Source organism: Macrobrachium nipponense, chromosome 1 (assembly GCF_015104395.2).
Source record: "Macrobrachium nipponense isolate FS-2020 chromosome 1, ASM1510439v2, whole genome shotgun sequence".
Classification (NCBI taxonomy): domain Eukaryota; kingdom Metazoa; phylum Arthropoda; class Malacostraca; order Decapoda; family Palaemonidae; genus Macrobrachium; species Macrobrachium nipponense.
In genome coordinates this window covers 168,528,027-168,551,377 of record NC_087200.1, presented here as the reverse complement: position 1 = coordinate 168,551,377, position 23,351 = coordinate 168,528,027, and the positions used below count along the sequence as shown (strand labels likewise).

Genomic DNA, 23,351 nt, shown 5'->3' with positions numbered 1-23,351 from the left:
AAATATGATATTGTTAGTATACAATAAAGTTTTGTACATACTTACCTGGCAGATATATACTTAGCTTAGGTCTCTGACGTCAAGACAGAAAATTCAAAACTCGCGGCACACGCTACAGGTAGGTCAGGTGATCTACCTTACCCGCCGCTGGGTGGCGGGTGTAAGAACCAGACCCCCTTTCTTGTCAGATTATTTTCTTCCACCTGTCTCCTGAGGGGAGGCTGGGCGGGCCATCAATCGTATATATCTGCCAGGTAAGTATGTACAAAACTTTATTGTATACTAACAATATCATTTTTGTACATGAACTTCCCTGCCAGATATATACTTAGCTGATTGACACCCTTGGTGGAGGGAAAGAGGCACATACTCACCTAGAAAGTGGGGACAACACATGTTAAAGGAATAAAAAAATAAACCCTTGGTTCTTACCTGATTTAGGCAGAAGACTTCATAGTTACTGTCTATTAGTCTGCATTGCCTAAAGAGTCTCAGCGAGGGCGTGACCTATGGCTGAAGAACTCTTTGGGTCTACCAATGGGAACTGAGTCCACTTACTTGGCAGAATCCAAACAGGGTCTGGTCAATGGGGATCAACCCGCTTACATGCCAGAGCCTATCACTACCAACCGCAAGGAGCCTCAAGCACAACCGATCACCTAACCAATTACTAATATTAGTATACGAAAGAAGGAGCTGCCTCCTGCAACCTCCTTCGTACACAACATCCAAATTAAAAACTAACAGGGAAAAAGGATTAAAAAGGATGTGTTTCAGCTCCTGCCCCACAGCTGAATCCGCCGATACATAAGGGCCTAGCCCAAAACACTTTTCATACGTAATCGATACATCTTTTAGGTAGTGATTGGAGAAGACTGATTCACACCTCCAAAAAGTGGCCTTCATGAGGTTTTGTAATGACATATTCTTCTTGAAAGCCAAAGATGTCGCGATGGCCCTTACTTCGTGCACCTTGACTTTCAGAAGACTAAACTGTTGTTGACTGCACGATGTGTGGGCTTCTCTAATAACATTCCTGATAAAGAATGAGAGGGCATTTTTAGATAAGGGCCTACTGGGGTCCCTTACAGAGCACCAGAGATTGCTCTCATTAGCAGCAAGCCTTCTCTTCCTTTGAAGATAAAATTTCAGGCTTCTCACCAGGCAAAGAGATCTCTCCTCTTCTGTCCCAACTATGGAGGACAAGCTTTTAATTTCGAAGCTCCTGGGCCATGGTGAAGAAGGGTTTTCATTCTTGGCTAGGAAAGCCGGAAGAAAAGAGCAAATCGCGGAGCCTCCTTGAAAACCTACCTCACCTTCTAGAGCCTGCAGCTCGCTGACTCTCTTCGCTGAAGCGAATCTTGAGGACCTCAGAAAGAGCAGCACGACGTCTAGATTCCAGCTAGGAACTAAGTAGGAGGTTCTTTTAACCGTCTCAACTGATTTGATTAAGTCCTGGAGGTCCTTGTCTTCGGATATGTTTAATCCTCTATGACGAAAAACTGAGGAAAGCATGCTCCTGTAGCCCTTGATGGTGGAGACTACTAACCCGCATTTTTCCCTCAGGAAGATAAGGAAATCTGCTATCTGAGTCACAGAGGTACTGGAGGAGGAAACTTTATGAGTCCTGCACCAACGTCGAAAAACGTCCCACTTCGACTGGTTGACTCTAGATGTGGAAGGTCTACGTGCATTGGCAATAGCCCTTGCAGACTTTGCTGAAAAGCCCTTAGCTCTGACGAGACTCTTGATAGTCTGAATCCAGTCAGACTGAGAGCGGGGAGGTTTTTGTGAAACCTGTCGAAGTGGGGCTGTTTGAGCAGATCGACTCTTAGTGGTAGGGATCTTGGAACATCCACCAGCCATTCCAGTACCTCTGTGAACCAGTCGTGGGCGGGCCAGAACGGAGCTATCAACGTCATCCTTGTTCCCTCTGACGCTGCGAATTTCCTTAACGTTTCCCCTATAATCTTGAAAGGCGGGAACGCGTAAAGATCCAGATTCCTCCAATCCATCAGGAATGCATCTATTGCCACTGCTCTTGGGTCTGCAATAGGGGAGCAGTATAGATCTATCCTCGCATTCCTGGAGGTCGCAAATAGATCGAGATGGGGCCTGCCCCACGTCCTCCACAGCTCCTGGCATACGTCCGAGTGCAGAGTCCACTCTGAGGGAAGGACTTGATTCCTTCTGCTTAGCAGATCCGCTCTGACATTTCTTTCTCCCTGTACGAACCTGGTGAGAAGACTTATCTTCCTTTCCTCCGACCACAGGAGGAGCGATCTCGCTGTCTCGTACAGAGAGAAAGAGTGAGTCCCCCCCTGTTTCCGAATGTAAGCCAGGGCTGTGGTGTTGTCCGAGTTGATCTGAACTGACTTTCCCTTTACGAGGGGTTTGAAGGTTTTGAGAGCGAACCAAATCGCTGTTAGCTCTTTCTTGTTGATGTGCCAGGACACCTGATCCCCCATCCAGGTGCCTGACACTTCTCTCGACCCGAGAGTAGCTCCCCAACCTATGTCCGATGCTTCTGCATATAACACTAGGCTGGGGTTCCGAACCTGCAAGGAAAGGCCTTCCTTGAACAGTAGAGGGTCTAGCCACCAACGTAGATCCTCCTTTATCTCTTGCGAGATCTTGAACGCAAAGTCTAGACCTTGAGATCTTCGGTTCCAGTTCCTCGTCAGGAAGAACTGTAGGGGTCTGAGGTGCAACCTCCCTAGAGAAACTAATTGCTCCAGCGAGGAGAGTGTCCCCAACAGACTCATCCGCTCCCTCGCTGTGCATACATCTTTCTCTAGAAAGATTGCTACCTTCTCAGAACCTCGGGTTATCCTCTCTGGGGAAGGATACGCCCGAAAAATCTGAGAAGCCATCAGAATCCCCAGATAGATACGCTCTTGACTGGGGATTAGCTGTGACTTCTCGAAATTCACTAGCAAACCCAGAGAAGCTGCTAGATTCAACGTTAATCGTAAGTCCTCCAGACATTTCTCCTTCGACTTGGCCCTGATTAGCCAATCGTCCAAGTAGAGGGAAATCCTCACTCCCTCGAGATGAAGCCACTGAGCAACGTTCTTCATCAGCCCAGTGAAGACTTGGGGGGCTGTGGAAAGGCCGAAGCATAGGGCCCTGAACTGAAAAACGTTCCCTCCCCACATGAATCTTAGAAATTTGCGTGAAGAAGGATGGATCGGCACGTGGAAGTAAGCGTCCTGAAGGTCCAGTGACACCATCCAGTCCCCGGGACGAAGAGCTGCTAAGACTGATGAAGTCGTCTCCATAGCGAACTTCCTCTTCTTCACAAAGACGTTCAGGGCGCTTACATCCAGAACCAGCCTCCATCTTCCTGAGTTCTTGGGAACTAGGAACAGACGGTTGTAGAAACCCGCGGAAAGAGGGTCCTGTACCATCTCTATTGCCTCTTTCTCCAACATCAGCTCTACTGCTAGAGCGAGGGCTTGATTCATTAGAGGGTCTTTGTATTTGGCCACCAGTTCCCTTGGAGTGGTAGTCAAAGGTGGTCTCGAGATAAAGGGAATGAGGTATCCCCTCTTGATGATAGTGAGGGACCAGTTGTCCGCCCCCTTTCGTGCCCAGACATCCGCAAAGTTCAGAAGTCTGGCACCCACAGTTGTCTGGAGGACACGCGAGCTACTTCTTGGCCCTAATAGACCGAGAGAAGGTCCTTCCTCTTCTGGGTGGTCTCGAACCTCTGGAGGAAGAAGAGCGGGACGAAGGGCCTCCTCGAAAGGGCTCTTGCCTAGTCTGAGTTTCCTTCTTCGTTTTCTGTTGGAACGAAGGTTTCGGGATTCTAGCTGAGCGAGCCAGCATATCCTGCGTCGCTTTAGCTGATAACGAGCTGGAGATGTCTTTAATTATCTTCTTCGGGAAGAGTTGCGGAGAAAGTTGGGAATACAACAAGGAAGCTCTCTGTGCATGAGAAACAGCCTTGGTAAGAAAGGAGCAGAAAACGGCCCTCTTCTTTACTACTCCTGCGCCAAAAAGGGAAGCAATCTCCCTGGATCCGTCTCTCACTGCCTTGTCCATACAAGACAGCACTGCGTGAAGGTCTTCAGGTGAAAGAGTGTCTTGATCTTGAGTCCTCTTAGCCATGACTCCAAGGGTCCAGTCAAGAAAGTTAAAAACCTCTAAGACTCGGAACATTCCCTTCAGAAGGTGATCCAACTCGCTCATACCCCACGTCGTCTTCGCAGAATTAAGCGCCGAGCAACGTGCGGAATCAACCAACGAAGAGAAGTCCGAGTCTGCTGAAGAGGGAAGAGTCAGACCCAAGGGCTCTCCTGACTCGTACCAGAACCCCATCTTACCCGTAAGTTTGGACGGGGGAAAAGAAAATACGGTCTTGCCTTTCTCTTCCTTCGATACCAACCAGTCGTCAAAGTTCTTAAGAGCCTTCTTCATCGACACTGTCGGTTTCATCTTAACGACTGAAGACTTCTTAGTCGTATTGGTCGTTGAAAATAAGGACGGAGGTGACGGAGGAGCAACGGCCGAAAGAGACTCCCCAAAATCTTGCAAGAGGAGGTCGGTCAGTCTCTTGTATGAAGAAACTGAAGCATCCTTGGGCAAATCTTCCTCAGAATCCCCAAGGTATTCTTCAGAAGAATGACGTTTAGAAGTTCTACTGCCAGGAGGAGAGCTATTCCTTGGAGAGCGCCTACTGGGAGAATGTCCACTGGGAGAGCGCTTAAAAGGAGAGCGCCTACAGAGAGAGCGCCTACCAGGAGAACGCCTACCTGGAGAGCGCCTACTAGGAGAGCGCCTACTTGGAGAGCGCCTACTTGGAGAGCGCCTACTAGGAGAGCGCCTACTTGGAAAGCGCCTACTAGGAGAGCGCCTACTAGTGGAAGCTCGCCTGTCGGAAACAAAGTCTAATTCCACAGAAGAGCGCCTGGACAAGGGAGAGCGCCTATCAGGCTCTCTGCGCCTGCTAGGCTCTTGGCGCCTGCCATCCTCAAAACGCCTGCCAGGCTCTTGGTGCCTATCAGACTCCAAACCCCTACCAGGCTCTTGACGCCTGCCACGGGGAGAGAAAACATCCACGGAGGAGTCCCTGTCCGAAGCCCTGCGCTTACAAGGCTCTGAGCGCCTATCCAATCGGGAATGATCCAACGGAGAGGAATGCTTCCACTGGCGCCTACAAGGCTCGTGGCGCCTACTAGGCTCTTGGCGCCTACTAGGCTCTTGGCGCCTACTAGGCTCCGAGCGTCCGTCAAAAGGAGAGCGGCAACCAGGCGAAGAACTCTTCCTTCGCTCCTGACGATAACGAGGCTCTTGACGTCTGTCAAGCTCTTGACGCCTAACTGAAGAGGAGCGGAAATCCTGAGGAGAGAGCCTGTCCGGCTCCTTACGCCTGACATGCTCAATACTCTTGCTGGGGAGAGAGGAGAGCCTACTCGGAGATTGATCCCGAACTTCAGTCTGCCCTTCTGACTTCCTGCTACGAGGCTCAAAAACTTTTCTAGCCGGAGGAGAGCTAGCAGAAGGGACGTTCTTAAACTTCTTCACCGGAAGCGAGGCGTCCTTCCGACGATGAGAAGTCCCGGCAATATAGAATCAGCTAAAGCCGCAATCTGCGCCTGCAGACCCGCCAGGATGCACGCAGGAGACCTCTTAAATTCCTCTACAGGAGACGAAGTCCGAGACCGAACAGGAGAAGCGTAAACAGAAGAATTCTTGGCTCTCTTGCGTTCCACTTCTGGCTCTTCCGCGAAGGATTCGGGGCTGGAAGGAAGGGCGCAAGGAGCTTTCCAGGGCCTCTTGAGAGGGCGAGACGACTCCGAGGCGCTCCATCTACGCTGAGGAGACGGCGACGACTCCGCAGGCGCTTCCATCTACGCTTAGGAGACGGCGACGAAGATGACGAGAAGCACTGGCGCAATAACTCCTTCTTGGTTCGATCCAAGGCAGCCTGGGAACGAGCAACAGGATCTGCCGAGGGGACGCCTGACCGGTGGGGGTTCTCCCTAACCTTCCTGCGGCTTTCGACTTTCCTCCTCCACTGGGTCTGGGAGTCTGGAAGAGGTCTAGGCCTGAAAGCGTTAGTGAGCCGGTCAGACGCACCCTCCACTTCACTAGGGGCACTGCACTGATCACTTGCACTATCACTCTTACCTTGTCGAGAGCGAGCGAAGCTCTCCTTGCTCCTGATCGAGGCTCTCCCGGAAGCAACTTCCGAAAACGAATCTTCGGGTTCAAAGCTGGGCGCAGGGGCTGAAACTGGAGAAGGAACTACTTCTACTACAGGGTTCTCAGCGTCAATCTCACTCACCCTCGATCTACTAGAGCTCCTTGAAGAAGCCTTGCGCGCCCTATCCTTCTCTAACTTTCTCACATAAGAAGAAAGAGCCTTCCAACCATCCTCATCCAAATTCTCACACTCTTTGCAAGGGTTAATAAAAGAGCATTCATTCCCTCTACAAGACGTACATACAGAGTGAGGATCTAATGCAGCTTTAGGAAGTCTAACTTTACATTCCTTCACTGAACAAACCCTAAATAAACTAGGTTTCTTAACTTCAGAATCATCCATGATTATTAATTCTAAGAGAAATCCAAAAGAAAAATCCAAATAACAATCCAAAAAGCGTATGCCAAGCCAACAAACAAAGGGTACTTCACCAAAATCCAATTCGTCAGCAACGAGAAAGAATTTAACTATCGTAAGGACTGAACAACAGGTGTTGTCCAGCCGGCGACAGAAAATAATCTGACAAGAAAGGGGGACTGGTTCTCACACCCGCCACCCAGCGGCGGGTAAGGTAGATCACCTGACCTACCTGTAGCGTGTGCCACGAATTTTGAATTTTCTGTCGTGACGTCAGAGACCTAAGCTAAGTATATATCTGGCAGGGAAGTTCATGTACAAAAAGGTACTGTTTGCAAGGCCTCATAAATTTATAACAGTGATAAAATCAATGCAACCTGTTTTAGGTCATTTGTACCCCCTTTACTAGAATATTGTACTGTTCTCTGGTGTGGATGTCTGCTTCAGCCAGAAATCTATCTTTTTTTAGATTGAGTGGTTTGTGGTGGTAGGTTTCTGTTTCCTAATAGCAGTAGCCAACATTCAAACCATCAATGGATGGTCTCTGGCTTGTCACTTTCTCTTAAGTTGTATTTCAACAGAAGTTTTTCACATTCACAATTAATCCCTGATCTCCTTTACCTGCTGAGAGCAACCAGATTCACAGAACAGCAGCATCAATAAGCAGTAAATGTGCCTTGTTGTCGAACCTCTCAGTTCCAGGGGTCCTTTATTTCTCACTCCTTGCATTTTAATACATTTTTATCTATTTTTTAATTTATTCATTTTTCCTTTTGTAAAATAAGTGGTATCTCTTCTTTCTACATTTCCCTTTACCTTGTCTTACTTCTTAACGAACACTATATTCTTTGGTAGCTTGAATTTCAAGTAAATGGCCCCTGTGGGCTTGTTCCATATGAATAGGTTTCACCTTATGAATAATAACAGTAATAATAATAAGAGAAAATTCACCATTGCTTTGTACAAAATCTTTTTCCATGATAATCACTGAGCACAGACCACCTTTCTTTGAACTTACTACATTACATTATTTATAAACAAACTGGGAGGGGGAAGAGATTCACTAAAAGCTTTTTAAGTGGTGGTAGCTTTGTGCATGTTACTGCCTCACTTTTCATAAAGTCTGGACCATGAGCTGCAAAGAAACTGGTGTTATTGAGCAGCAAAAAATTTCATATTGTGCCATCCATAGATCCAATGACAAGCATGGATGTTAGCTAGTTCAAAGTCTTCATCTGTGCAGTGGGCACTTAAGGGGCACTTGCGAAGAATATTGGTGATGATTTGTGGGTCTTCTCCACATGGACAGTCTGCGCTTTGACTGGTTCCACACTTAACAAGGTTGTCACCTGTCTTGGCAATCTTAGAGTCTATAAGTCTGTATCGTGAGTCCATCAAGGCCAGTCACTGTTGCGAAGCTGCAACATCTCAGACATCGATGCTCCTCTTCATGACCAAATCTTTTTTTAAATAAAAAGCAGATTCAACAGAGATTACCTACTGGTCAGGGCTTGAAGGACACAAAGGGAGCTACTAGAAGATTAGTAAAATGTGTGTGAGACAGACAAATTCCTAAGAAAAACACTGTTAATGGCAATACAATGAAGACAAGCAGTTGTAACCGTCTCATAAATAAGACACCCTACACAGTTCAACATTATATGCAGCAAGAAACTAGGATAGTCTACATGTCAAAGAAATCCATACTGTGTAATAAGAGCAATCATTTGTGAGCTGTCCCACAGATAAATATTTGCCAAGGTTGTTTGGATCCTCTGACTGCATGTCATTAAAACTGATATAATATTGAGATTCCATTAAAAAAATTAAAAGTAGACAATGACATGAGCACATATTTACTTCTGCTTTGCCCTACATCACTATTATATGTCCTCAAAATTTTATTCCTTCACACTTGGTTCCTGAAGAACCAAGTTAAGAACAGTCTCAACATACCTTCCCTGGAGTTCTTGGTCTTCAAAAATGGAACCAAATAGCTGTAATCTGAAGTAGATACTCATGGATATTACTATGAAAAAAAGTTCTGCATTTTTCAAACACAATTACTGGATAACTATAGTGAATGTTGCATAAACACTCTCAGGGAGCTGTGTCCCTGACACTTGGTGAGCACTAGATCCAGCTGCTACTACTGAGGTTTGGGTCTCAACCTCATGATATGGAGAGCTGTTGCTTTTTAAGTTAACAACTCTTAAGGCAAAGGATATAGCTACAATAAAAACAGTTGTGGCTTTGCTCACGATGAAGCCCCAAAAACACTGGCTGCAGGATGATAAGGTTAAGACGGTAAGTGATTTGTCTCCTAAGCTTCAACTGTGGATGCCTGGTTGATGACCTTGGTTAAAAAAGGGATTTTGACGTAGAAAAATCTAATTCTGGGCTAGGAAGCCGTGTCGCTCCGTGAAATATGTTCCTTTAGCGCTATTTCTAAGGTAAAATATTGCTATAATACCAGAGAACTGCTAAATTGGACATGTCAGAATATTCTGACTCGCTCACCTTTATTAAAAGGTGTCGGTGTGGATCTGGGGCGAGTGAAATACACTACCACAGCAGCCTCTCCAATTAGCCTTTTCCACATCAAAAACCCTTTAAAAAGGGGAGCCGAGCTACGGCTCACTTCCTGCTACCACGTAGGTAGCGTCAGTGACGTCATTCCTTTAGATAGCCTTTCGTGAGCTACACGCTTTTTTTGTGCTCTCGTATTTTCTGCTTTTTTGCTTGTGTTTTTGCGTTATGGATCGTCAATCTCTTTCTGCATCAAAGTTAAGTACTGGTTTTATGTTCGACACTATTTAGGGAGTGCTTTTGACCTTCGTGGTCTTTTTTATTTAGGATTTTACGAGGCATCGCCTTACGCAGTGGCGGCTGCGAGCCGCCATTACGGCATACCCCTTTGTGTCGTATCGGTTTCACGTGGTCTTCCAAACCTAGTGAACTGAGTACTTTATCAGTACGAAGTGTTTTTCGTTTGTGTTTTGGAGTGCAGTATTGTCGATCGTGTATATTTTGCAGTTTTCATTTTTTAGTTTTAATTATTTTTCGTGAGTTAGCACGGGGGTTTCCTTCCGAGCACGTGTCTTTGTTTCGTGCCTCATCGGGTACCCACCGTTATATTTTTCGTGCATGTCTTTCTGTTATTTTTTTATATATATTTTCTATAATGTTCGTTTTATTTTGTTATCAAGCCTACCCTGGCCGTCTGCCCAACGGTATCGTTATATCGTTACGGCAATAGGCTAGTTCTGGTGTATTACTGTTAGGGCCATCCTTATCGGGTGGCCCTTCGTGGTTGTTATGCGAATTAGGGTTCATTTCTCTCCCCATTTATTCGTTTTCCTTTCCCCCGTGTTAGCGCATGATTTTGTGTTACTTTTGAATATTGTTACTTTTTGTATGTTTTTTGTATGGGCGTGCGTGTCGGCTAGCCTACTACGTAGGCCACCCCTCCGCCTTCCTAGCGGTCCAGTAACCGCAGGGAGCCGCTGGGTCACGTGATCGTCACCCCATCCGACCTACCTTCCCACCCCTCAACGAGGCTCCCACCAAGGTGGGTGCTTTGCTCGCTCTATAACAGCAGGAGTTACTAGCCTTAAGTCAGCTAGTAACTGCATGCTACAAGGAACTGGCTATCCTTTGGTGAACAGCGGTACCTATGTAATTGAAGGGCTCTCAACTTGTACAATCTAACTGCTAGTGGGCAGTTTACCCACAGCTCTAAGTCAGTGTGCAACTGTCGTCTTTAGTTGGCGATTCTAGTGTAAATAATTCATGGGGGCTAAGAAAGTCTGAGTTGGTAGCAAACCAAAAAGAATACAAGCACACAGAAAAACAAGTTGAAAAACTCATACCAAGAGCTGAAAGGGATGTCAACATCACTCATCTGACTAGTTTCAAATGCTAAAACCTACAATCCTCCTCTCCCCAATCAAAGAATCTGCAGTTGGAGCAGGGATGACTGGCAGCAGTGTCAGAGACAGGTCACAGAGATCACAGTTTGCTGCCTCTGCCACCTCACCAGTCATCTCTAGTGTCCTGCCACGTGGAGGACCAATGACTTACTACCCTACAAAGCCATATAAGGATATAACTAGTCTATAATTCTTTAAATGTATCTGCAAAAAATGCAAAATGTTAGCAGTTAATTAAAAGAATAAGGCAAAAAGTATGGCACTGAAGTTAAAACTTCAATCAGGGAAAACTACATAAAACAGGCAAATACAGTTTACCAGTGTGTAAGTTGCCTGTACTATAAGATTAACCCAAGAAGATAATCATAAGCAAGAATCCAAGTACATCACATAAGCTTATACAGTGATACCTTGCTCATACGCATTTCAAGTTATGCAAATACATAGAGCTGCAAAATTTTCATTGAAATCTTACTAATTTGCATCCATGATTTTTTCACAAACCTGCCAAATCCTTGGAAAACCCTACAGAAGTGTTTACATCTAATTTTTGAAGTAATTTATATGTTTTGATACTTTTAATTAAGTGTAAAACTGGTATGAAAAATCTTTATTATTTTTATTTTGGTACTGAACATGATGCAAAGGTAAACTAGCATACTTTATCTTAAAGTGAAATTTCTCAAAATTACACAAGATACCTCAGTTCCCATGGCAATGTTTTAGTTTGGAAATCAGCTGAGGGCAATTACGAGGTATATATTTTGCTGTAAGTATTTAATCAATTCAAGAATTTTCTTGCTTCTTGTTAGCATAAATGAATCTCTAAATACTATATTTATATGAGACAAGGTTATTTTTAGTAACACAAAGTGTTTTAAATCGAAACATGACTTAAGCTTCATTGTGAACTAAATTTAATAATTTTTTTTTGTTAATAGATGGTGTGTAGGGCATATTTTAATGTAAAATATATATAAAAAATCAATAGATTCCGTTCACTATTTTCACTTTATTCATCATAGTATGAGCTGTATGTTTTTATCTTTTATCAGCATGAAAACAATAGTAAAATGTGTTCTTTCATGACCAGTAGTTTTGATTTAAATACTTTTCTCTCAATTTTATTCATGGTCAAGTTTGATGGCATATCTAAGTCTAAGTTTCAGGGATGTTGCCGATGCACGATAACTTATAGTCATCAGTAGCTTGAATATTGTTTGTTTTCTCAGCTTCAGCTACAACTTGCAGCTTAAATTGAGCAGTATATTACCTTGCTGATCCTTTCTCCATAGTGAATAAAGGTACAGTGGACCCCCCTTATTCACAGGGGTTGCATTCCAGACCCCGGCCCCCTGCAAATAGCTAGACTCCATGAAAACTTGAAACCCCCTATAAAAATGCTAAGAACTGCCTATTTTGTTAGTTCAAACTCAAGAAAACCAATCAAAAATGCTTTTAGTACAGTGGACCCCCGTATTCACAAGGGATGTGTTCCAGACCCCCATGTGAAAAGCTCAAATCTGCTACTACCTAGAACCCCTATAAAAATGCTTAAAACTGCATATATATTTTTAGCTCAAACTCAAGAAAAGCCCACTAAAAATCCTTATATCTGGTTTTTTAAATAGTTTTATCACAAAATGTGCATTTAACCCTTAAAGGACAGATTGATCCTCAGGAGTAGTAATAACAGGTTTGGGGTGGTGGACGGATTAATCCTGTAGACAAACAATATTAAGCACAATTGATTTGGATAGAATTGGGCAGGAAAGAGGTGCCATTACTTCTATATCCCATAAATTCACTAATGGCAACTTTTACACTGGCTAAAACCACTAATCCAATGTCTCAGGACTTTAGTTCTGCTTCTAACTTCAAGGAAGAATGTATTGCGTCTCTGTCTCACATGATGTCTTTTTGTAAATTTGCTCTTATACATTAAAAGGGGTTGCTGTTGGTTTTTTCCTGTCTTTTACAATAGTATGTCAGTTGTAAATGTATAATTCTACAAAGAAAAGTACAAAGAAATATTGAAAAACATGTAAAAAGTGAAAAAAGTTCCTGAATCTTCGTTCTCGGTAAATTTGCGTAAAAAGTTTCTATAATTTTTTTCTTTCACCATGTACATTTGCATATCTTCCTCTTTCAAATGATGTGTTTTTTCCGTAAATTAGCTGACCTCAAAGTTTATTTGGCCTGAGGAGCTGCATATTGATATATTTACCCGACCAGTAAGAGTTAATCATGAGATTGATATTAAAATGCAATAATTTGTTGATAATTCTCATCCAAAAATACTCCGAATAAGCAGATTACCTGTGAATAACGGGTAGATATGGTCCATAGAGAAATCCGTGAATAAGCGAGTCCGCGAATGTCAGAAATGCAAATATGGGGGGTTCTACTATACCTGTTATTTTTAATACGTAGTTTTATCACAAAAAGTGCATTTAATCACAAAATTGATATGAAAAACAGTAATTTGTGGCTTTTCTCATAGTCAATTACCACGATTACGCTAATTTCCCAAGAATAATAGGGTCCATAGAGAAATCCGCAAATACTTGAGTCTGTGAATCTCGAGGAGAATACGGGAGGTCCACTGAATATGTAATGTAAAAATATATGTCCCATTCTATTTAACGTCATTTGTAACTTAACTATGGTAATTGTTAATTATTGTAAAACGGTTTAAATGACAAAACAACTGTTTCTTGTTCGGTTGTTTATGGCTGTGTGGGTTTATGCAACAAACATAACATTACTATGATAATCTTATCATTCCCTTTTACTTTTTTAACTTATTTAACTAGAGCATGGGATAAAAAGATGGAGGAAAAGAGGATAGCCTACTGTAATTTGGTCTCTCATAAAAGGAACTCGCATGATACATGAGTATCCACAACTTTATGAAAAACAAAAAGAGAATAAAGAATACAGAATAAAGAAACATACATCAATTAGTATATAAAAATATCAATGACTATTTTAAAACTTCTCTTCACATTTTTGAAGAATTTTTGCCGTATTTCATGCTACAATTGCTGTATTTTAAGGAAATTATGCTTCCCTGCATCAACTATAACGCTATATCAATTAAAAGCTGAAAAAAGCATGAAATAAAGTTAAATAGGCAAAAATAGCACACCATTTTGGTGGAAAAATAATTTATTAGCATTTTTTGTGACTCACACCACTCATACCAAACTTACACAAATCCTTCTCTTCCACGACAGGTTCTGCAACCTAACCTCGTGGGTGTTCAAGGTATTACTGCAAGAAAAAAATCTGGAAAGATCAAAGCCACAGCACACTGCACTGCTTAAAGGATTTGTGGCAAGACATTTGGAAAAACACAAATACAAAGGCAGTATGTCCACACTCAAGAGGCACAGATGAATAAGGAGCATAATGTATCTTTAGTACAAGCGGCCCGCTTGTACTACAATCATGAGTATTTTTTTGTTGTATTTTACATGAAATTGCACACATTTTCATATATAATACTTCATGTAAAGGATAATTTAAAATGGTACAAAAATTATGTCAAAGTGACGAAATAATTTCCGAGATGTGTCACTGATACTTTTTAGTGCGATAAGAAAGCAATTCGTGCTTGCGCGCCTGCGTAGCGATTGTAAACAAAACAACGCCTTGATCCGTGAACTCCCAGCATCCCCCAAGGCGCGTGATTCAAAAGTTTTCGGCTGGTAGGCCTTTAAGTATTTTTCCGCGAATTTTTAAAAAAACTTTTTTGAGTCGACGTATGATACGTCCATTCAGCATACGGGAGACAATTTGACTCGACGTTTAATACGTCCATTCGGCGTAAGAAGGTTAACAAGTTTTATGGAGAGTTAAAAAAATTGCAAATTTAGCGACCGATGTGTTGATTTTATAAATGTTCATGCTTTTATGTTTAAAATGTGTATGAATATGTATTACGTATAGGGTATTGTTATTTTTGCGCAAAAATATGATACTAAGACAGCTTTTGAAACTGCCCTTCACATTATAAATACGATGTTTTTTCATGCTCGTTCTAGTAAGCCACCACCTGCCGTTCTTCCAAAAATACCGAGTTAAAAAGGGTGCAAATTTAGCGATCGATGTGTCGATTTTATAAATGTTCATGCTTTTATATTCAAAATGTGTATGAAAATATATTACGTATAGGGTATTTTTATTTTTTGTGCATAAATACGATACAAATTAAGGCAGCTTTTGTAACTACCCTCCACTCTGTCAAAGGATGTTTTTTCAAGCTCATTCTTGTCCGCCACTGTTCTGAAAAATGCATGGAGTTATTTTATTAATTTGGGAGCTAATTATAACTGATTTTGTTAATGAAACTTCAGGTTTTTGTTATACGTTTTCATGCATTTATGTTTAAAATGTGTATTATAAAATACTACATCAAATCTAAGCCAGTATTCCATGGAGTGGCCAATGTTTTGGTTTGAAATCAGCTGATGGCAAATAAAAGTTTGTTTTGCCATATTTAATGCAATTCTGAGCAAATTTTCTAGCTTCTAGTTAGCATAAATGAATATCTAGAAACTTGACTTATATGCGACAAGGTTATTTATCCTTATACAATGTGTTTTTAGGTGGAAATATGAAATGAACACGTCTCGTTGTGACTGTGAACTAATTTTTTTTCTTTAACAGATTACGTTAGCAATTTTCCTTTATATCATCATGATATGAACTTTATGTTATTTATCTTATATTTGCGTGAAACCAACAGTAAAATGTGTTCTTTCAAACACAGTAGTTTTGATTAAAATGATTTTATCTCAATTTTATCTACGTTTGTGTTCGTTGGCATACCTTTACTGGAGTAATATCCTGGTTGCCGATGCATGATAATAGACATTAGCAGCTTGAACAGTTTTCTCAGCTTCAGTTATATCTAGGTTTAAATTTAACAGTATATTTCAAGAGTGATCTTTGATCTATATTGATCTATGATCTAAAGCGAATAAAGTTGTTACATTAAGATATCTGTTCTATTCTACATAACGTCAATTATAACTACGGTAATATTGTACTATAGTACAATGATGACTGAAATACAAGCCAAACGGATGTTATCCAATTCGGTTGTACTTAGAAAAAAAAAAGTTGTTTCTCGTTCAGTTGTTCATGGCTGTACAAGTTTATGCAACGTGTATAATGTTAAAACCATACTTTCATCATTCTCTTTTGCTGTTTTTGAACTTATGTAACTAGAAGATGGGATAAAGTTAGGCTATGGTAATTTGCTCTCTCATAAAATCAGATTATCGTAGGATGAATTATTGTAACTTGAACACTACAGCTACCTGTACACTGTATAAAACCTTATTATATCTTTACATACTCTAGACACCCAAAGGATTAAAGCTAGGCTTTTTCACTTTACAGTATTTATAATACTATAATGTACTGTACAGTACTACTTACTGTACAGTAAATTCTATAGTACTATACTGCATAAATATAATGTTACTTATTGTGCCATTGCGGGATTACGGCGACGTTTGGCTGGTCTAGGGCACTGTTAACTGGTCTAGAATTTTGAAAGAAGGTGTGTGACGGCTGCAGGCTTTAAAATCACTTAGCGTCGGTGGCCAGGAACGGAACCCCTGCCGCTAACCGAGGGCCGCTGTAATGGCTGTACATGCATGGAAGAACCATTCTTTTTAGAACATTGGCTTCAGGCATCTGGGTGCATCCTCCATAAGCAAAGGCTATTTCTATAATTAATGGGTTTGTGATACAGTACATTGTATGAAAAATACTTATATGTGAACTCTTTCTTCCTAACTTTTTGATTGGGTTAAAGAATTACTTCCTGCAATACCTTCAACATTCGGATTATTTAATAAAAACCATAAAAGGCAAAAGCAAATTCCCTGGTTTTGATAATAAAACTTTTAAACTTGTGTAAACTTACCTGTGCAACAAACTTAGTTTTAATATTAGGAGATATCTGGTGAATAATGTTGGCATTGAGGTTACCAGATGGATCAATATCCCCTAGCATCACAGGATATGCCTCCGTAGGGGATACCTGATTTGTTCCCACGAAAGTTGCACCAAACCTGAAGATATGCAAAATACTTTATCCATGGGGCAGAATTACATATATTAGACAGTAGTTAACAATACTATTGGTATAATTCTACACTAATTTGGTTGGTCCCATCAATTTGGTCTCATTAGATAGGTGAAAATTGGATCATGGTACTTGAACACAGGTTGGAAAAGATCAATGAAAACAGATGGAAAGTAAATGGTAGAAATACAGTCAACCCCCACTATTTACAGACTCACATATTATAATGAAATATCCCCAAATTAAAAAACAGGCATAAGCATTTGTAGTGGGGTTTTCTTCAGTTTGAACTAACAAAATATGGGGTTTTAAACATTTTTATATGGGTTCTAAGTATTTGCGGATTCTAGCTATTCGTACGGGTGTCTGGTATGCATCCCCTACATATAAGGGGGATCCACTATATGATATATTTTCATAATAAAATCAAGTTTCAAATATACTTACCAATTAATTTCATAGCTATACAAAGTTTCAATTTGCACAGCAGCTTTAATTTGAAAAATCGTGGTAGCGCTTCGATTGTTTAGCGTAGGTGACAGGCCTCACCCACTGCCAGGAATATTGGAAATGTCTTAGCAGATCTCTTCATTGTTTTTGTGCCAGTATGTCCATCCGAGGATAGAAGGGAGAGCTTTGACTTTGTAATTACTTGGTAAGTATATATGAAACTTAATTTTATTATGTAAGTATCATATAACTTAGCAAGTAATTACATAGCTGAATCCCACATTGAATGGAGGTGGGATACATGGACATATTCTACTCCAATACATTGAAAATGGTAATGACTTTGAAATAGAAAAAGTTGTTAGCATTGAAACAATGCTTGTCATTTCCTTATCTAGTAAGGGAGCTACTGCAGGTGAAAACTGATTCTGTTTTGTGTTCAGGCATGGCGGTTGAGCCATGGAGTGCCACTACTTATGTGGGACCTTTGCAGCAAAGGATATGAACAATGACTAGCAAAGCATACAGAAGTGTCCTTGCCCTGTGCACAGTACCAATATACAAAACAACCAGACATCACTGAAACCTACACATCCTTTGAAACTGGTGGGTACTCCAGGTATATATACATTGTACCCCAAGCGCCCCAAAAACTCTACACCTTACTAGAAGGCAAAGAGAAGTAGGAGAAATTCCTAAGCGTCCTCAAGCCAGTCACTGATAATGGTCCCAAGGTGCATTCAGCCCCGATAATCACAGACTCACGATTAGCGGACTCATCTATTCACAGATTGTTCTAGGCACTGTATAAACCTATTATTCACTAAAAATTTACCTATTTGTGGTATTTTTCAATGAAAAATGTTCACAAATGTCTGTATTTTCATATAATTTTCAAAACTAAATGCACTTTTTGTGGTAAAACTATTAAAATACTTGGGTTTCAGCATTTTTAGTTTTCTTTTACACTCTCAAAATAGGCAGTCTAAGCATTTTTAAGATGGATTTTAAGTATTTCCAGAATTTAGCTATTTGTGGTGGTTGGGGGGGGGGGGGGTCTGGTACCCATCCCCATGATGCAGGAGTGGGTTTACTGTACTGCAATTACCAACGCTGTTTTACAAATATAGAGAGATGCAAAAATCAGTTTTCACTTCCACTCAGCTGATTGCAAAAATTTAAGCATGGAACATATTGTGCCTGAAAGCTAAAGGAGTACAGACTGTCTTGATGTCCAGAACTTTCACTTAACAGTAGGCAGAATGCCCACCTGACTGAGAGTTCACCTCAGAAATTAAGTCTCTCCAGAAGAAAGACAATGCTTAATCATAAGGCAAGACAGGTTCTTAACAGAACACGAAAGTTAAATGGATGGCCCCCTGACCTTCTCGGTTCTGTTCAGGTAATTACCTACTGGCCCTACCAGGCAAAGAACTCTCTGTTATTCCTCACAACCAAGAAACTGTTAAGTTCTTAATAGAGCGAGAACGGGTTTAGTGCTTGGATGGGTCTTTGTTCTTGACTAAAAATCCCAGGGAAAAGAGTAAACTATGTCTCTTAGTGGAAACCTTCCCTTGATCTCACTAATAAGTTTAGTAGTAAGTCAAGACCACTAAGAAGATAGTCTGCTCAATTCTATTCAGGTAATTACCTACAGGCCCTAACAGGGCAAAGCACTCTCCTCACAGCCAAGAACAGCAAAAAAGATTTATGAAAGTAATATTATTACATAGTACTCGTTGCGTAAATGTGTAGCCATGAACAATGGAACAAGAAACATTTTTGCTAAGTACAACTGAATTGGATAACAACATCCGTTTGACTTGTACTTCAACCATCGTACGATAGTAAACAATTACTGTAATTATGTTATGAATGACGTTATGAAGAATAGGCCTGATATATTTTCATGTAATAACTTTATTTGCCATTGATCAAAGATCAGCAAGGAAATATTCTGTTAAATTTAAACCAAGCTGTAGCTGCAGTTGAGAAAACTGTTCAAGCTGCTAATGACTATTATCTTGCATCAGCAACAAGGAGAAAACTCCTGTAAACTTATGCCATCAAACACAACCATAGAGAAAAGAGAAAATAATTTTAATCAAAACTACTGGGCTTGAAAAAACACATTTTACTGTTGTTTTAACACTGATAAAAGATAAATAACATAAAGCTCATATCATGATGAAATCAAGTGAAAATACAAATGGAATCTCATAATTTTTCTACGCATTAAACATGGCCTCCAACGCAATCTGTTAACGAAAAAATAATTTAGTTCACATCAAGATGTGTTCGAGTCCTATTTCGACTTAAAAACCCACTATATAATGAAAAATGACCATGTCCCATATGAGTATAGTATCTAGATATTCATTAATGCTAATTAGAAGCAAGAAAATTCACTCAGAATTTGGTTAAGTACAGCGAAATAAATTCATATTCACCATCAGCTGATTTTCAAACTAAAACAATGACCACTATGTTAGTATTTTATAATACGATAACATGAGAATACATACAATATTATTAGATACAGTGAAGTAATATATAACTTTTTAAAAGATTTATGTTAAAGATTCATATTCGTTATGTTTGTATTTTATAATTATATGTGACCATCAGCAGCCTTACACCTTTCACTCATGACAATGTTGGACCGAATCTGATTCATGTTTCATGTTCAATTTCTTTTTATACTGAATTATCATATGATCAGATTCTCTTTTCGTGTTCAATTCCCTTTTGTACTGAATTATCATATGTCAGAATTCAATGAACCTCCAGAATTAGCTGATATTAATGATTACTATTCTGCTTGTAGTATATAGTATACTGTAGGCTAGGCTACTGTATATGTATACGATATACCATAGTAAACGCTAGGCTAACTCTTGTTAATATTATTCAATTTCTCTTTGTACTGAATTATCACAAGTCAATCTGCACTGAACCTAAAGAATTAGCTGATTTAAATAATTATTATACCGTATATGTATCAAGTATACTGTGTAGTGTAGGCTAGGCTATCATATATGTAAGGATGGTACTGACTACCCCAGTGTAGGCTAGGCAATATTTAAGATATGATTTTTCCAACAAATGATGGGTTTATTGGAACCTAACCCCATCCTAAGTAGGAGAATGCCTGTAATAGGCATCAAAGACACACGGATACAGGAGGCAACATCAGCCTTTGTAGGAGAGTACCAAATAACTGAATATAAATGTTCAAAAAAAGATAGATGCAATAAAAAAGGTGGAGGCGTTATGTTATTTGTATGTCAAGGCCCACCTCAGTCAATTAGTGAAAAATTGCAACCATGCAAGAGGTAATTAGCATTAGTATAAACAGTCTAGGAAAGAAGATAACTCTAATACTAGTGTACAGACCTCCCCACCAACCACAAATGTCCGACGAGGAGCTGTATGGACTACTACGACAAGAAATAAACAACAGACTGCATAATAATGGGAAATTTCAATGCAGCAATACAGTGTGACACTATGACCTCCACATCAAACTGAGAAGGAAAGAGACTTTTAGATTTCGTAAAAAATTAATTCCTACACCAATGGGTTGACAAACCCACTAGACGAAACAACATAGTATGTAATAGACATCATCCTATCAACTGAAGATAACCTAGTGTCTAACCTTTCAATAGGTGCAAATCTAGGCAAAAGCAACCATAAAAAAATTACAGTTCATATTAATAGTTACCATAAAAAAAGAAGATACTAATGAGATTAAGACTACCATCAAAAACACCTAAAAAAACTACAGTGAGAACACAGGCATAGATAAAGTACTGGGAAGCATTTCTAGAGGAATACACAGAAAAATGCTCTAGATGTATACCATTAAAGTAAATACTAACAAATGGCAACCCTAAGCCTAAGTGGTTCTACAGAGACATTAAAAATAGAATAAGGGAAGATGACAGATTGCACAAATCAATGAACCCACACCCAACACCAGAAGAAGCAAGCAGGCATAAAGAACTCAGTAAAATGGTGGTCAAATTAGTTCTTTGTGCATGTTAATAGTAGAAAACAAAAAATTGCATAGAAACCTGGTGAACTCGGACTTGGAAAAAGCAGTTACTGAATAAGTTTTTTACTAGTGTTTTTACAATTTAGACACTAGCTCAATCCCTGAACCAGCTATTAAATATAAAGGGGCAGAAATGTTGGACAAAATAATATTTACAGAGGAGGACATTAAAAGCAAAATAGATAACTCAACAAGTCCAAATCTCCTGGCTCGGATGGGATTCATCTAAGAGAAAAAGTACAGAACACAGAAAGGCTCCAAAAGAATGGAAACTAGGTTTACAAAAAAAGGTTCAAGAGAAGAGCCAGGAAATTATTGACCAATCTGTCTAACATTAATCCATTGTAAGATTTTTTAGCCATAATTGCAGATCAAATAGTGGATCACATTGATATAAACAACTTGTTAAACAGCCAACATGGTTTCATACAAAATATATCCTGCCTATCAAACCAAACCTCTTGGAGTTTTTCCTTAACATGCTTGGTATTTACGACAATAGTAGAGCAATATATATACTCTACTTAAATTTACAAAAGTCCTTTGACAAAGTTCCACGCAAGAAACTAATGACCAAAGTTAGAGCTTTATGAATTGTAGGAGAAATAGCACAGGATAAAAAAAAATAGTCGTAATAAATGGTGAAGAATCAGAATGGGCAGATGTGATAAGCAGAGATCTTCAACGTTCTGTCCTTGGCCTGCTCTTGTTTTTTTATTTACATTAATGACATTGATGTAGGCTTAACTAGCAGGATAGCCAAATTTGCAGATGGCACCAAACTAAGTGTAAATGCAGCAGACCCAGATACAGTGGAATGTTTAAGGAATGATCTAAAGAAAATAGGAGTGGTCAAAAAGATGGCAAATGCCTTTTAATTCAAATATTGGAAACATTTGGCCTTAAATAATAACATAAGAGTCAAGAATTACATTTAAGACAATTAATTACCACCAGCCAGCTGTTCGCCTATCTGTACTCAGTAAACGCAACATGACTGCAAATGGTTTTAGCCTATTGGAAGGCAAAATCATAAATTGCAAATGTGTGGCCTAAAATAATGGCGTAAGATTCAAGAATTACATTTAGGGCAATTATTTAGCATCAGCCAGCTAGCTGTGCATACGTACAAGGTAAACATAACATTAATGCAAAGTATTAGCCTTAGGGAAGAGAAAATAAATTGCAAATGTTTAGCCTAAATAACGGAGTAAGATTGAGTTATTACATTTAAAAGGCAATTATTTACTAGTATGCAGTCAGCCTGCAAGTAGCTGGATAGATGAATGAATCGTAATAATAACAGAACAAGAAAAAACTCATCCTGAAAGTCTGCTTGAAGGCTATGAAATATGCTTTCTGGTAGCTGATAAACAAGACTCAACTGAAATCCAAAGAATAAATGGAAAATAAAAATAAGGGTGCTGCCATACACACTCGATGTTTCCATAAGTGTGGCAGAAAAAAGAATTAGGTGGTCGGCTAAGTCGTTAGCAGTAGTATTGCCATTGGTGGGTAGCAACATGTACCAACACTGAGCTTTCAAAGGCTTCCCATGAAATTTGAATTCTTTCTGCTGCCCAGTTATGTAATTACTTGGAAAGTTACTTGTATAAAAAAAGAATGGTCAGACGAGGTAAACGATAAACCCAAATGCAATCATTATAATGCAAAAGTAATGAGCAAAGGCTAAACAACATCACCTAGATGCATTAATGGTTGTATCATGTTTTGTTTGTTTTAGTTTGTATTACTGTAGTAAACTCACCTGTAACCTGGAGGTTGAACAGTTGAGAAATTCACTGTGTGTGATACTTGAAAATGATTACTAAGCCCCTTATTAAGCATAAACTTTCCGCCTTCAAACATCACAGGAAACACATCTGTCAAGAAAAAAAATAATGAGTTCTTACTATATAATACAAAACCAGGTCATGACACAAAAATCTGCTCACCTCAATGAGGTATGAAGTATGTATAGTACATTGCAACAGTGTTCTTAAGTGTGTGTATGCATACAATACAAACTCGGTTCCAGAGCTAAAAACATGATATTGTTATGGTACAATAAAGTTTTACACATACATGTACTTACCTGGCAGATATATACTTAGCTATAGACTCCATTGTCCCCGACAGAAATTCAAATTTCGCGGCACACACTACAGGTAGGTCAGGTGATCTACCGCCCTGCCCTGGGTGGCAGGACTAGGAACCATTCCCGTTTTCTAATCA

The 23,351-nt window shown here is 40.0% G+C and overlaps 1 protein-coding gene across 1 annotated transcript in view; it reads right to left on the bottom strand.

The window, feature by feature from the left end:
* Positions 1-23,351, bottom strand: part of LOC135219808 (mitochondrial import receptor subunit TOM40 homolog 1-like) — a 76,757-nt gene that overhangs the window by 36,779 nt on the left and 16,627 nt on the right. Inside the window, exons 2-3 of the mRNA XM_064256892.1 lie at positions 22,885-22,999; positions 16,445-16,592 (exon numbers count right to left, since the gene is read on the bottom strand). Coding sequence (XP_064112962.1) covers positions 16,445-16,592; positions 22,885-22,999 — 263 coding nt within the window. The remainder of the gene's footprint in view (positions 1-16,444; positions 16,593-22,884; positions 23,000-23,351) is intronic.